The sequence below is a fragment of the Harpia harpyja genome, chromosome 1 (genome assembly GCF_026419915.1).
Source record: "Harpia harpyja isolate bHarHar1 chromosome 1, bHarHar1 primary haplotype, whole genome shotgun sequence".
Taxonomy (NCBI): Eukaryota; Metazoa; Chordata; class Aves; order Accipitriformes; family Accipitridae; genus Harpia; species Harpia harpyja.
This window is the reverse complement of record NC_068940.1, coordinates 99,427,035-99,443,316: the sequence shown is the minus strand read 5'-3', so window position 1 is coordinate 99,443,316 and position 16,282 is coordinate 99,427,035. Positions and strand designations below refer to the sequence as shown.

The 16,282-nt window shown below is 36.6% G+C and overlaps 1 protein-coding gene across 1 annotated transcript; it reads left to right on the top strand.

Annotated features, from left to right (window-relative positions):
* Positions 1-259: 259 nt before the first annotated feature.
* On the top strand, positions 260-15,669 carry RNF32 (ring finger protein 32). The gene is made up of 8 exons (XM_052790591.1): positions 260-347; positions 876-1,146; positions 5,843-5,985; positions 7,708-7,740; positions 8,188-8,341; positions 8,545-8,627; positions 14,727-14,891; positions 15,272-15,669. Exons 1-8 carry the CDS (start codon positions 324-326, stop codon positions 15,509-15,511), a joined length of 1,113 nt encoding a protein of 370 aa, XP_052646551.1. The 5' UTR covers positions 260-323; the 3' UTR covers positions 15,512-15,669.
* Positions 15,670-16,282: the final 613 nt, after the last annotated feature.

Genomic DNA, 16,282 nt, shown 5'->3' with positions numbered 1-16,282 from the left:
TTTTTCCTCCATTCAGCTTGAAATCTGTGATTACTGCCATTCATTTTGAAGCTATTCTTTGTACATTATGGGCAGTCCATAGGGCGTGAGATGAGGCTGACAGGAGAGGGACACGGTTGGTGGTTTATGGATCCAGAGTTAACTTCTGTGTCTGGAATACATGTTAAGCTGTCTCCTGTGGTAGGCCTGGGATAAAACAAGTGAAACTAGGTTTCTCTTCTGCTATTGATGAGGCTGTTTCTGCTTAGAAATATTATTCAAGTTCTTGTATGTGTCCATTTGTAGAGCCACGCAACTGTTGTAAAATCAGCTAGAGATTATCAATGGAGCATCGTGATTTTCACAAGGTACGATTTCACATCTTTTAAAATAAGGCAGAAGGATGGGGAGAAATGGAGGAATAGGTAGGTAAGCCCACTCCCTGTATAAAAATAATATGATCTTGTTTATATTCAGTGTTCTGGAAGGCAAGGTTAGCCTTTGGGATTGTTTTTAATGATATTGAAGTAAAAATGTGTTTGGGCATGCCAAACTTTTATACTCCATAATGAGTTTATTGCATATAATCATTATGGGCTCAGTAATTAAAACTTTAAAATTACTGCTATTTTATTTAATATAAATGATAAATCAAAGATTTCATTTGACTTTTTATAAGTTAAAACTCGGATGTGTCAGAAACATCCATCTTAAATTTCATATTATGGTAATTGTATGTTAGGTTTCATGTACAGGAGTTGTATGTGTATAAAAGCCTTTGACAAGTCAAAAACATTGGCTAAGAGCAGAATTTCTTTTAATTTAGTATAATATCTATATGTTTTTAAATCATTTATAACAGTAATTATTCAAGGGTGGGTTTTTTTTCTTTTTAGGGCCGCTCCTCCAAACGAGAGACCATAGCAGTTTCTGCAGTTGCTTTACAGGATCATATAATACACAGTCATCAGCTCCAGGATCTTTCATTAGCAGATCCTTTTAAGTCAAGGACAAGGAATACCAAGAACATTTACAAACCCGTGAACAAAGAAATGGTCAGAGCGGTAGTAGATACTGGACTAAGAAAAAAGAGCACTCACCACAAAAACAAGGAAGATGCAGAAAAGGAGTATGTTCTTGATCCCAGTCCTCCACAGCTAACGTTAGGTAAACCATTATATTCTGATTTGTGAATTTTTGGTTTTATTTAAAATAAACTGAGGAAGCTAAGCTTCCTGTTGTAAGATAATTTAATGCTAAACAGCATAAAATCTTGTTTTAATAATTGACAGAATTCAGCAGTTTGGGCCATCAGGTAAACAATGGAATTGCCATCAGTGGCTTGAGTGTGTCTTTTCATATCTGAAATGTATTAAAAAATACTATTCTTGTGACAATGAAGGTAAAAAATCAAGAAGCTAGTGCATCTTGATGAAGAAGAATTTTTCATTAAGAGGTGGGAAGTCTTTTACACTTTTTTTTTAATATGTTTTGTATATTGACTGTCAACTTTCTTTACCTTATATTCTCAAGCAAACATCAGTGATTTTGATATTGTATTTATTTAGGGAAATGTTTTAGTATTAAGATTTTTTTTTTAACTCTGTTTGAAATGGTTTGTTTTATTCCTTATTCAGTAAAAAGACATTTACTAGTGCTGCATAAAATGTATTCTTTGATAATATATACCCACGTTTACTCAAAGTTAAAAAGGTTTATTTTTACAATGGTCCTGGGGCTAAACCTGGGAAGAATTAACACCTGTAGTTAAATACCTTTTTCAAATTTAGAAGCAAACATGCAACAAGATAAAAGTCACAGATGTGAGGGCTTGGAATGATGCCTGGTGAGAAAACTCACTTTTAAATAGTATTATAATAATACAGTTGTACAGCAGTGACAGACAATATTGCTTAAAAAAACAAAGCCAGGGAGCATCTTAACAGACCAGGAGTCCAAATGTGCTTCCCACCTATCAGTTTCAGTCTTGTATTTCCCTTTTCTAAAGATTTCTACAGTATTCTTGCCATGAACATCTTCTTTTCTCCATCCTTTCGGTTGTCTTGATTAGGTATTTCTTAAAGGACCTTCTGGCTCCACAATTTGCAGTTTTAAGCATAATAAACTTTCATCATCATTAATAATTGTTTTATTTATTCTTTTTCATAAAAATGCCCTTAGGCCTCTCTGAAGATCATGTTGCCTTTGTTATAGTAACTGTCACAGTAGTCCCAGCTCTAAAGAGAACCATGTAAATCAATGAGGCTCCGTACAAGCACAGGCATCTGCCTTTTGGAATCAGCTGAAGGTTAAGAGGGTAACTTAAGATAATACACAACAAGTGTGTGTAACAAGTGATAGGACAAAGGTAGTAAGACATGGTGATTATTACTATGTTTACATGGTTATAGTTCTAAAGATGGGAGGGTTTTTTCTTTGGTTCATTTTGAAGAGGAATTTGAAAGAAGAGAGGATAGTGGGGGAAAGAAACAGCAGAGGGGTACGGGGGTTAACGCAAATATAAATAATGAATGATTATGGAAGCTAAAGGTTGTGGTGAAAAAATGCAGCCCAAGTGTGAGCATGTTCTCTGCAATTATAAGAAAGGCGAAGTATTTTCTCTTTAAATCACAGCATTGACTGAAATGTCCCATATGAATGCATGTGCAAGTGATTTGAAAGAATGTGCTGAAAGATTTTTAAAAATTGCAATTGTTTCTGGGGTTTGCTTATTAGTATTTTCACCTATAGACTCACATTATTTTAAAATGCTTGTGTCAAGCTTTCTCTTAACAAGAATTGTGTGGTTTAAACCTTACAGCTGTGAAACAAGTTTGAAAATGTAATTTAACGCAACTTTTTCTTCTTGAGTTTGTGGGTAATCAAACAAAATCTCACAGGCCTCTGTCATTAAATTTTTCTTAGTAGGGACTTGACTCCTAAAATCAAATAATAATAGTTTAAATGTTAATGTATGTAATCACTTTGTTAATGTTCACTTTAGGATAAATAACTCACTTGGTTGTAAGTGGGTGTGTCAGTAAATGGGTTGGGCTTGTAAACTTGATGCATCAGGATGAAAACTCTTGGATGTCTCGAGCTGTGATAAATGTAGGCTTTCATTGCTTGTATTTATTCAAAGTGCTGCTTTGAGAATCTCTTCATAGAGCCTTTTGCTTCAACCACATATCCCTTCTTGTGTGTCCTGCTGCCAGTTTTCCTTCATCAACTATGTTGTATGAAAGCTTTCCTTCTAAACACCTGTATAACCTGTCCCTCACAAATACCCCATCTGGTTTATATTATTTAGAAGTTAGGTTTTGCCGCCAATCTCTTCCTATTTGGCAGCTTTAATCATGCATTTGTGAAAGTTTTAAATAAGCATTTTTTCTTACCCCAGGGTTATATAAAAGGCTTTCCACAAAGCCATCTCATTCTCTTTCTTAAAACAGTCTCTGACCGCAATGCTTGGAAGAAAATCAAGGGTAGGCATTTTTTATGTTGTGATACTGTCTTTCATGCTGCAGCTGGTTTGCTATCTTGTTCACTGCCTGTGTATCCTGATTTTCTCATCATAAAGACCATCACTTGTGTATATTGGACTATCAAAATGGGATCTTGTTTCCTTACTCATTCACTGATACTCTTACGTATTACTGTCAGATGAAACTTATATATGTTTTTGCTGAAACTTTTATCGCGTATTTTATAATTTGATTCTTCTTTTGTAGCAGAAACACTGATCTGTGCAATATATGCTCTTCAAGAGTTGAATGGTCAAGAGGGAAAGCACTCCTGGTTAGGAAAACCTCCTTGTCACTCAGCTACCAATTTCAGCAAATCATGCGTAAGCTTTAAGCAAAATACACGTTCTGAACTAGTTTTTAGACTCTAAAAAGTTTGCAGGATCCTTCATATTTCTCTTAAAGCTATTTTTCACCATCAAGAGCACCAGATAAAAGCATTTTGCTGCACCAAAATTGATAGACAATGCTATTTTATGTTAATATAGTGTATATTTTACATTCTGAAATTACGATGCTGTTAATACCTACATATGCACTTTGCTGCTTGACACAGAGTGTTTTGAATTCTAGCCCATAGCCTGCAGGCAGAGCTGTGAGCTCCTGCACGCATGGAGGTGCTGTATTTGTGTCTGGGTATCGAGTTGTCCGGGAACTGAAACAGTGTGCCTCTAAGACAATTCATACATGACCACCAATGTAATCTACGGCATTCATTGATTCAAATTATCTTTTGATACTTAGGTTTACATGCATTGCTTACCTTTGACTTGATACCTTTACTAGGGTAACAAAAGTAACAAGGTGGGGTCTCTGCAAACCAAACCATATGTAGAGAAAGCACTTTCCACATTGTTCCAAAAGCATAAACTGACCCAGCTTGAAATCTCAAAGCCATCTAAGATATGGAATCAAACTGATTTATGTTTGAAGGATGTCATGACCTCACAAGGAAGTAGGTTAGGCAGATAGTTCAACTAAAGGGAAGAAAGTATTCCTTATAATTCCTTTAGTACCTCACAAAAGTTCTTTAAAAAGATCAAAGACAGTTTTGTGCAAATTTTAAATGATTAATGATATACATCTGTAGATGGATGAGCTCAGGAGCAGAATTTTTGTCTCGAACATTAACAAATCCTATCCTAGAATAATGAAATACTCAAGCAAGTGGATCACCAAAACCCTATTCTTTGGTTTGTTAGGATTCCTTTTCTCTTCATGACTAACTGATATGATGGGTTTGGATACACAAGCTGTCTGATGGGGTTTTGAAAGCTTATACAGAACAAGTAAGGGCTGCTTATTATTGTCTGGTTTATGCAAAGATTTTGGTATAAATGAAAGAGTTGACCTTTTCCTTCCCATTTAGAACTAAAACTATCATCTAGGTGTCATCAGCTTGCATTCTATTGCATGTCCCTCTTCTGTTACTGTTTTAGCAAATACCATTGAGGCCTCATCATGGACTTGTGTTACTGGCTTATTAAACATACCTTGGACATTCCTGCATTGACTTCAGTCAGTCCACACAAGCTGCTTCCTCTGGTCTTCAAAGATGACAAAGATCTATTCTTTGCCATACCTACTAGCATCTTTCTTTACTACTGAGATACTGACACTGGACTTTTATCTGCCATTTGTGGGGGCATATTATAAGTATTTTCACTGATTCCTTCTTTGAGAAGGCAGAGATTTCACATGGACATACAACAAGGCACCTCACAGCTATCATTTGAGATCAACAAGCTCAGGTATAACAGTGACACTATCACTGGTAACTTGTGACCATCTCTTTGTTTCTTTATGCTCTTTATTTCTCTTGCATCCGTCACAGTCTCATTACACTTTAGTATGTTGCACCAGCAACAGTTTTTCATTATACCACCTCATTAATTTTTATTTTTATTTTAAGAATACAAAAATGCAATGTTAAAGAAACCTTCACAAATGAATTCTTAGCAGAGATTTTCTTTACGCTGATGATTTGAAATGACACTGTTGTGCATTGTTATATTGTCTAGTCAATAATCCCCATGTTACTGGCTGTGAAAAGGTATCAAAATAAATACAAATTACTCGGCAAATAAAAGTTTACATTTAAAAAAATTTCCTGTATAAATCCTGTATGTAAAAGAGGTTCTGACAATTACTGAATAACTAATTAATAGTAAGAAGTATGTTGCCTGCCAGTAGTTTGTCTGATGATAGATTTATATGAAGTATCTGTATAAAGAATTTTTAAGTAAGTTTATTATCGATGAATTTCATATGAAGAAAATCCATTGTCTGCATCTGCCAGTGGGTTTTATTCAGTGACTTGTTGTTGTTATTGTCTACAGCTCAGAAATTAGGCCTAGTTGAGCCTCCTTCCTTGCCACTAACTGCTGAAGAATGGGTAAAAATAAAGCAGAGATCCATACAGCATGGAGACTCCGTACAGCCTTGTGCAATATGCAGGGAAGAATTTGCACTTCAACCTCAGGTACATGTGTAACTGTATAATTGTGCGGACTACACAATTGCATTTAAAAAAATTTTTCCAGAGTTACTACTAAAAATCATTAGCTGGAGGAAGAAAGGGAAGAAAGATTCTACTGTAAGACACCATTTAGCATTTAATAGCTGGACTCAGCTGTCAGTGGCCAACTCTGAAAGTATTTTGGACATGATGTGGTAGAGAAAGGTTGGTAGTGTTTGTTCAGTTCTGAAGTTATGACAGTAGAGGAGAAGGTAATCGGCGTTTGTATCTGTTCCTGCAAAGCAAGTATCGGCTATTTTCTGCTTCATTTAAACTCCTGTTAGATAGGATCCTAGCCTTTATTCATCAGAATGGTAAATATTCACTAATTATACAATTTAAGATATGTTTTGTTTTCTCACAAGTTTTGTTAATTGCAGTTTACTTCAATTGTTATTTCTATTTGGAAAATGGAAGTAGGTGTACTCTTAATACCGGTCAGTTGCTTCCTTAGGTTATCTGAAGAAATGCTTGCATTTTACCTTGGTGGCTTTATTCAATGCATGTGTGTAGCATAAGCATAAATACATCATGCTTTATTAGATTCTGTCATCTATCATCTTGAAAATATTAAGCAAAAGGGACAAGTGACTGATTGAAGAGGAGTGCTGCTTCAGAGAGGTGATGATGGTAATTGGAAGAATTATTCCAACTACTTGCAAGTTTCTTTCCACAGTGCATTTTAAGATGGTTTTTTTCCTGCCTGTTTTCCCTCTTAATTTTTCTTGAAGACTTTTTACAGCCAAGTCTGTGATGTGAATCAAGGTCTTTTGATAACCTTAGATACAGAGCTTTTGCTTCCTTTTACATCAACATTAACTGGAGGTGTACAATTGTCCACAGGCAGGTGGGATGGATCTGGCAAAAGACCATTCTGCCAATTTCTGGCTACTCTGAAAGTCTAAAGCTTGACAAGAGAGAGCAAAAGACAGCACTCATTAAAAAGGTTACTTTAGATTTGGCACAAAAAGGGAAATGCCTCTGGAATTCTTTTTGTCCTCAGTGTTTCGTTAGCTTTCCTCCCTCAAGGGAAAAAAAGCCACTGTATCTGAAAGCTTTCCCTTCAGCTGGCTGCTAGCCATTAATCCTTTTGTGTTTGCCAGCTCAATAGTGCACACTACTTGTTCTGGTTTTCACTCCTTTCCCAGTTTTTCCTTCCCTAAGAGCCAACTGCTTTTTTTGTCCAACTCTGTATCTTTTGTCAGGATGAAGATCACAGCATTTGGTGGGAATTTAGGTCAGATAAAGGTGAAGTTTTCTTGTAGCCTGTGAACATGCTTTCTCTTTTGTTTTTTTTTGTATGTGTGAAATGCTGCATTTGATGTATATCACTTCTTGAAATTTAACGTCTCTGTGGGGAAAAGGGAAAAAAATTAATCAGCTTTCATTTTAAGTACTTGTTTTATAATCTTTTCCTCCAGTCAGTAGAAGTTGGCATTTCTTGCTTTCTGCCACTCCATGTGTTGCTAACACAAAGTTCACACATTGGCTTAAGATGTAATATATTAAGTAATTTGTATAGAAGACTAATTTTATTTTCACCGGAAAGACTGCAGTAGTAACAGAAAGAAACTGATGACCTTTCAGGCAGTCAGAATTTTTCTTGTCAACATTTTTTACTTTTCAGCTTTTAGAATGGTTTAAAGTCAGGTTTGGTTGATGGGGTTTTTTTCTTTTGAAAAACAGGTGCTGCTTTCATGTTCCCATGTATTCCATAAAGTGAGTACATTTTTTATATAACTATTCAGGCACATAATACATGAGTATTTTAATTCAACTACTTAAGTGAATATCTTAATGAATTAAATGTAATCATCTTGAGAAGTAATTTTGATTCCAGATTTTTATGGTAAGAAATATAATTTAAGACTATTTTATGATGAAGCACTTCATTTCATTTTATTACCTTTTTTAAAACCATATGGGAAGACATAGTTTGTAACTGAGCTATACATTTGTATACTAAGCAGGAATAGTTTAATTCATGAAATTTCATGTGAATATATGGAGATCTACAAAATTGTCTTAACGTTTTAATTATAAAAGTGTGCTTCCTGTAGATTCATGGATTGATGAATAAACTGTTTTTACATTCTGTAATCTGTCCTGTTTCATCTGTTCCAATGATATGAAATATATTGTAAGTAATTGCAATTATTTTTTCAGGCATGCCTGAAAGCCTTTGAAAAACTTACAGGTAAAAAGTCTTGTCCTATGTGTAGAAAAGAGCAGTATCAGACCAGAGTAATACATGATGGGGCACGCTTGTTTAAGATAAAAAGTGTGCTATTAGGTAAGCCTTACTTCTGCTACAGGTGTTGTCACTGGACAATATTTATCTCTAAATAATTCTCCAAATGTGTTAAAACTTTAATATAAGAAGAAGCTAGACAGAATGAGTGAATGCACTACAAAAGTTAAAGTTTTTAAAAAATGCATAAAATGATTGTTTCATATAAATAGTAAAATTATATAAATTTGAGTTTCCTCTTCTTGAGCAAAATTGTGTCTTACAGAATTCAGGCTTCCTCCAGGAAAAAAAAAACTTGAGAAAAACAGTGCCTTCTAAAGATAGCAAATTAAGAAAGCAATTCTTTGAGAAAAAGGTATGTTGTATTTGCTTCTTTGGTCTGTTTCTTTGGCCTGATTCAGCTCCCTTAAATCAAAACTCCTGAATATCAGATCTCTACCTTTTCATTTATTCTTTCTTATTCATATCAAACAGGCAGCACTGGAGGCGCTTGGTTGTTCTGTTAGTCTGTTCATTCCATCCTCTTTACAATGTAGAAGTAAGGAAAATTATTTAAATACTTAATTTTAAGGCCTGCCTTTTGCCTAGGCCAACAACAGTGGGCTTTTTTGTGAGGCTCTGTACTTCACTTCTCTTTTTGATAAATCACAGTAATCTGTTTTCCTGTAGAATTATATGAAGGGGGTATAGTAAGGGGAGAAACAAATCCATAAACAATCATAACTTCTTTTCACTGTCTTTGTTCTCTCACTGGACAGTGAATTGGGTAGTTCCATTCCATAGCTTTGCCCTTCTCTACCTTCTGCTCAGATGCAAGTCAGACTGTAATAAATTAGGGTCCTGACACCATACAAATGAGGCCAAATCAGGTGCAAGCATTTTGCAATGACCCTGCTTGCCTTTAAGCACACAGCTGCTGCCGAGGCCCTGTGCAATCCTCAAGTCCTCTCTTGCCAACTTCCAGTCTCCCCCCAGTTTAGTAACAGCCAGCCCAGCTCAGCTTTTCAGGAACAAAAACTGCTCTGACACATCCTCAGCAATTACCAAACCGTCCCTCAGGGAGCTAGAGAAGCCATCTTCCGCTCCAGATTACCAAACAGCCTGGTTAACAGAGATTAACAAAGCCACACAAGACAGCCGTTTAAATGTAGCTAGTGCGTGCAGCTAGGAAAATACTCCTACCCAAGTTGCAAGCTAAATCAGTGGCAGGTTTAAACCAATACTTAAATTGGTTGGTTGGGTGTTTTTTTTAAATCACTGCTTTAGTTAAACAGAAGAGTGCTTGCAGAGAAAGGCTTGTTACTGTCATTATTTCTCACGCTTACTTTGGTTGTATCCAGTTCAAGGACAGCTTTGGAGGCAAAGACCCTCCCTTGCTATATTACGCATTTATGTATGATAGTGAGATTGGTACCTTGGAGGTGATCTGGCAGACTGTTGCAACAAAACTGGTACCACTGTTTTGCTTGTGTGGTAACAGTGGCAGGGGAGAGAAGAAATACTGTTCTCAGCCTTAACACCCAGACAGCTTGCTGGTTGCTATGCTACCTTTGTAATCAATGCAAAGTCCTTCCCTGAAACGGAGAAAATGAATACGGAGATAACTGAAGAAAGCTAATGTTACACTTGAAAGTGCTCAAACACTTAAGTTTGGAAGAAGTGAATCCTTCAGTGGATTGTGACTGTCCTCAAGTAGAACGATGAGAACAGACAACAGAAACACAGATTTTTCTGCATGGAGGACTGGGGAAACAGTTGTATGCTTCTTTCCCGATAAGGCCGTCAATTTTCTGTGGGCTCAAGACACCATGCTTAGCTATAAACAGGGTCTCAAGTAAAGGAAAGTTGAAGAAAGCTTCTGAATATGCTGAAAGTTGCAGCTGAGTGTCATTTGTTAAAATTTCTCTCACTGAACTTCAGATGGCAGTCTACCAAGCTACCTATAATGGGTTAGCTTTTAGGGCCCCTATCTTAAATACCTGTTTTAGGGAGAAACAGCCTGATAGACTGCCCATATTTCATCACATGATTATAAGCTACGGGAAGGTCTTCATTTAACATAGTTTCTATATATAGCCCACAGCATTAGGAAATCATTCTCATGTGTAACACTGCAGGATATTGCAGGGAACAAAATGGGCACTACTTTTTCACCTTCTATTAAGAATAAATTTCTAAAGTCTTCTCATATGGATTAGCCAGGTTTAAATGAATTTGGTACCAATTGTGATTAAAGGATATATACTTACTTTTCTTAGCGGCTTTCAAGTGGGAATTGTAGATGAGTTTTCCTGCTGTTCGTTCTTATACTTTTAAGTGTTGGTTAATGAAAACACTAAAATTTTTCATGAGGAGCTATCCATTTCCAGATGCTAAAAAGCCTTTCTAAAATAAATTTTGCCTCTCAAACTTGTGCTGTGCTTTTAAAATGTCACTCCCTAAACATTAGCATAATCAAGTGGCATCACAACTGGGAAAAAAAAAAAAATCTAATTTTTAATAACCCTACCTCCTCTGGAAGGATCACAAAGGTTAAACATCAAGTTTCATACGCTTAAATAAATATCACAGAATAAAAACCAAGGTCTGAAATATTAGTACTAGGAAGGACACATATTACTTGTTTCAGGGTGCTACAGTAGCCCTTATTACATCTATTATTAAAATTTTTTATAATCTAGATCAAAGGAGATAAGAAAGGTCACCGAAACCAAAGTAGGCTACTTTTTAGCACTACTATACACAGAAAGCAGGGTGTTGCTTCAGCATGTTAGGTAGTGAATTTCTTTGATCCTACCTAGAAATGTCACTTCTGTATGTCATTTAATTGTGGTATAGTCTTTTATTGGTGCAATTAAATCTTTTCAAATGCATTACATTATCTCTAGCTTTGCTAAAAATCTTGCCATTGTTTAAGAAGCAAGGTAAGTCATTGTGAAATGATGTAGTTGACTTTAGCTTCTCCCTACCCCTTCCACATGATTTCTCCCAACGATTTTAATTTAAATCTCACCAAACAGTATAATGGTCCTGGAATTTGTTTAGTCGTTTGACTTCCTTTATCACATGGAGATGGTAAACATTCTGTTGCTAACTTGAAGTGGCTCCAAGCAGCAAAACTAGGAGGATATTAAACCAGTAAAAGCTTATCAACTGATTCATTGATATGCTGTAAATTCCAGCCTTTTCATTTTACTTTTGAGGGTTGCCATAAGTCAACACATTAGTAAGCAATTTGCTGACATTGGATCACTTAAAAAGGCTTCCCTGTGGACAAAGTTCACCTCGGTGCTTTGTTTCATCGTTTTATTTTATCATAGTCTTGTGCTGCTGTACAGATGACTGATGTAGTTTTGCATACCGATAGAGTATTTCAGATATTCAGTTTATGCCATTCTATTCAAGTTTTAAGAAGTCACAGACATAAAATATAGAGGTATGGTGTTTTCAGAAATAAATTAATCAGTTTCAGTTGTTCTAGGGAAAAAAAGGTTATTCGGTATTATGCACTAAAACACAGCAGGATTTAATATTTAAATCCTAGAACACGTTAACACTAACAAATTATACAAAATGCCTATTTCCTTTCTGTTCACATTGATAGTTCACGCTGATTTGCCAGTGAGCAAAAATTTTGGGTTAAATTTCAGCTGCACTCTTTTTTTTTTTCTTCCCAACCTTAGACTTTATTTGCTGATTGATGGATATGGGTTGGGTCAGGTCATACTGCAGAAAATACAGGAGTAGCTCAAAGCAGATAGTATCTTAGCAGCAGGGGAACTTAATAGATCACTGTCTCAGCCAGGAGAAGAGTTTTCCTCTCTTTATTTTTACAGTTTCTGCTCAAAGAGGCTTATGAGAGGACTTTCAGGATCACTTACTGAAATGGGGAAGAGAAACACAAGTGCAAGCTCAGGGAAGAAAGGGAGGGCTTCTCCCTGCGGAGGGAAAAAGGAACAAGCAGCACAGGCACAGACAGAGAGGGGGCACTGCTTGCTTAATGCAGCCCCCACCCCTCTCTGACCCCCACCTTGCAGCTCTCCTCCTTGGTTAGTTTGCCTCAGCAGCCTGTCTAGTCATAGTACAGCTCACAAAGGCGGGCCAAGTCCTGCAACTGACCCCATATTGTCTGTGTTGCTCTCACATTCACAGAAACAGATGCTGGGTAAGGGCAGAGTTAAAACGTGGTTGCTTTTTTCAAATTTTGGGTCCTGAGAAGCTATTAGAAAGTGTCATCGTGGCTGCTCTAGCTGTCTATTACATCCCCCTAGCTTTCTTATGAAAACAGTTCAGGTCTGTTCAAGTTTGATACCAATATAAATGAAGACCAAGCATAAATCAGGACCAAAAGTGTTTTCAGATGGATCAGCCTCTACTTGATGTTGAACAGAAACCATGAATTATATAAGGTTCAGGTGTAATCTTACCCTGTTCATCCTGAAGTCAGATTTTGAAATGAAATTAGTAAAAGCAGTTAAAATTGCAGCGTGGAGTAGATTCAGGTCTAGAACCTAGGTCACAACAGTTCAGATAAAGGTCGCTAGGACTGTTACTGCTTAATTAAATACATAATCACATTAAAATATTAAAGACATAACCTGATTAAAGTGTTATGCATTAGTATTTCATGTCTCATTCACAAAGCTCACAGTGTCATCGTTTGGGATTGTTTGGAGACCAAAGTGTAAATATTGAAGGAGGCCTGTGGTGGGATTCTTGGGTTTTTGTTTTACACATACCACTGAAGGTCAGTGTGCATGTTTGCATGGGATAGAATCAGATTTTTTTGTTTCTTGTCGGTGAACAGTCATGAGGGAAGCACAAGATTACCCATCTGCTCTTTGCTAGACCTAGAATTCTCTCACAGAGTACAGAAGGGGATGCTGCTTTTCCTATCACGTTGTGATGTAAATACATACACTATACAAGGTGTCTCAGGGGATTATTTTTTCTTCTTTTTTTTTTTTAAGTTATGTTGATGCATCAGTATTAACTAACAAGGTAACTAAATCCAATTTGTACTGACAAATGGGTACATCCTTTGAATATACTGTTGTGTTAGGGATCATTTGGAAATACAGTAAGTCAGAATAGGTCTCAGTTAGTAGTGAATCAGACCATAAAATAAAAAGAATACACAGGATCAAATCTAATGTCAAGAAGCAAACAACTTGCCTTACGTGATGGATTTCACCATTTCCCTTACCTGGATGCTTCTAATGTTTATCTCAAGTCTTTATTGAGAAACATTATGGGTTTTACTGGAGGACACTTTCATACTTGCACATTATACGGACATAATTTTAAAAAAATTAACTGATGAGGTTTTTTTCATAGTTTTAGGAGGAAATGTAGGAAATTCAAAGTTTAAGTGAAATCTTAGAATGTTAAGTGAGCTTTTCAGTTTTTCTGGGGGTTTTGTGGCATTTGGGCTCTTGATTCCTTTGGGTCTAGAAAAGTTCACGTTGAGTATTTTGATACATACTATGAAGAGTCACTTTAGCAGTTGTAAGGGAGTACATGTCCTGGTAGAGAAAAGCTACCAAAAAGTGAAGTGAAACAATAGGAAAGTTTCAGGTACCATCAGACTGTCTGACCTTGACAACAACCCTTCTCCCATTTCCCATCCCATCCTCCCTGAAAAGATGGCTCCCTGTTTTCCTGTCAAGTTTTCACTCGCAGGAAATGCATGGAGAGAAAGGCTCACATTACATGGTCATGGTACAGGTGTTGAAATGTTCCTTAACACTGCTGAAAGCATTTACGAGCAGAGTCACAAAAGACAAATCTAAGACTTGTGTGACTCCCTATAGAACTTTCAGATATTGTGGTAGCAATGAGAGAAAGTGGCCACAGTGAATTGGGACTGTGCTAAAGGAGATGATGAAGTTTAAGAAAAGCATTCATTGCTTTTCGGTATTTATTTTGCTGAGCACTGATGGGAACATCTTCAGATATGATGACTAGATTGCTTAGGCCTATGTGCAATATGCAGAAACATATTTAAGGCAGTAGGTCATAAAAGTCTATACCAAGGACACTACCTAAGATGCCTCTTCTCTCATTGGTTATCATGCCTTTTACTAACCCCACAGCAGATGCACTGGTTTCCCATCAAATAACCAATGCTCAGCTAAGTTCTATACTTCCTTTCCCTAACACATCTGTACCCTCTGTGCTGCACCCATATGGGTTAAGAATAGTACATCTATCTTGGGAAAGTTCAGTGATGAAAATCCTGTGTTTTCTCTGAAGGATAATGGTCCATCAGTGGAGTCTGGGGACCTGATGCTTTTAACCTCTAAATCAGCACTGGACACCAGCTGCAAACTGGAACAAAATTCCATAGATCATGCAGCTAATCAGGCCCACTTGTCCAATCACTCACAATTCATCCACGTATGAACTACCTATAAGTAACTCCAAATCTAACAGCAGCTGATTTTCTTTTCAGGTTCAACAGATCAGCAATCGACTGTTGAGTTCTTATAACATCAACCTAGATGAATTTTTTTCTGAGATAGATTCTTCTATAGCTGCAAGTCGAGATGTGTTTCAGCAGTTGGAAGGAAAAGAAATATTAACAAGTGAAACTGACTGGGAGAAGATCCAGATGCAGGTTGATTGGTGCTTTTTTTTCCTTTTTGTTTTTTCCTTTTTTTTGGTTTTAAAGTAGTTTTCCATTTATAAGCTCTTTTATGCTCTTTTGCATGGCAGTCTTTTCAGCACAATTGAGTGTTTTCTGTTTTCTTAAATTTTGGTCCATCTGTTCCAAATCAAAAATATTAAAAAGTTTTTACAGTTAAGACATTTACCTCAGCAGCATCTCTCTTCTTCTCAGTTAAAAAGCCCAAAGAGTAGACAAAATTGAGAATCAAAATGTTAATAGTTTCTCAAAATACATTACAGTCATAAAATTTGAACATTTGAATTAGCGTATTGCTGATATATTTACCTTCCATTGTTTCACTACAGGTTGGTTTGTTTGTTTTTACTCAGGCATTTCGGCAAGAGATATTTGACTGTCCCATCTGTATCATGCCACTCAGTCGTACCGTTCATCCTGCCTGTCTCTTCTCTGATAACAGCAATCAGTTTTCACAACAGACTGTTGTGCTTTCTTGTTCACATTTGTTTCATCATACCTGTCTTCAAGCATTTGAAGAGTTTTCCTTGGGAGAGCGATGTATTTGTCCTTTATGTCGCTCATGTTATCAAAAGAAAATCCTCAGATGTTGATACATACAGCTCATAATGAACTACCTCATAGATCACAGCTGACAACACATGTACTTCTAACTTCAGAGCCTTTTCAGAGCCAGATCTTCCAAGAACAAATGATTTTGTATGGACAATGGTACTTGCCTTGTATTTGGAGAAATAAAAGTTAGAAGGGTGCTGTTGCTTCCTTTTTATACTTAGTTTCACCTTTGGTCTTCCAGCATTTTTGTTCTTCCTCTGTCACTCCCACCTTCATCCATTTTCATTTCCCTTCCCCAAAGACAAGCCACAGTTGCTTCAGGCATTGTGTTCATTCAGCAATACCCTGCTATTACCCTCACCTGGTTTTTTTTACACCTGATTTGTTGCAGCACAGGTTCCTACTCACATGGACTGCCACTACTGCAACTGGTAGTTGTAGCAAGAAAGAGGTTTTTTTCCTTTTCCCTCAGCCACATTTACTAACTAGAACCCTGGCTGCTGCTTCTGCTTGAATGACTCTGACCAACTCCGAAGAGCTGCAGGCAGATAAAAGTGGCCCTCAAAGATGCAGGATCATTTCAGAACTTCAGAGAGCCTGGAACCACAGTAAGTACTGACCACTTTCAAGAGAAATAAAAACATGATTATGACTTTTCAGCTTGTCCTGGTTTCAGATGGAATAAAGTTAATTTTCTTCTTAGTAGCTGGTATAGTGCTGTGTTTTGGATTTAGGATGAGAATAATGTTGATAACACACTGATGTCATAGTTGTTGCTAAGCAGTGTTTATACCAAGTGAAGGACTTTC

Bases quoted from the DNA above. Each gene is read 5' to 3' on its own strand.
- RNF32 (XM_052790591.1), top strand. From the start codon at position 324: ATGGAGCATCGTGATTTTCACAAG. The intron at 5,986-7,707 runs GTACATGTGTAA...TTTGAAAAACAG, and splicing joins AATTTGCACTTCAACCTCAG to GTGCTGCTTTCATGTTCCCA. The intron at 8,342-8,544 runs GTCACTGGACAA...TACAGAATTCAG, and splicing joins TTACTTCTGCTACAGGTGTT to GCTTCCTCCAGGAAAAAAAA.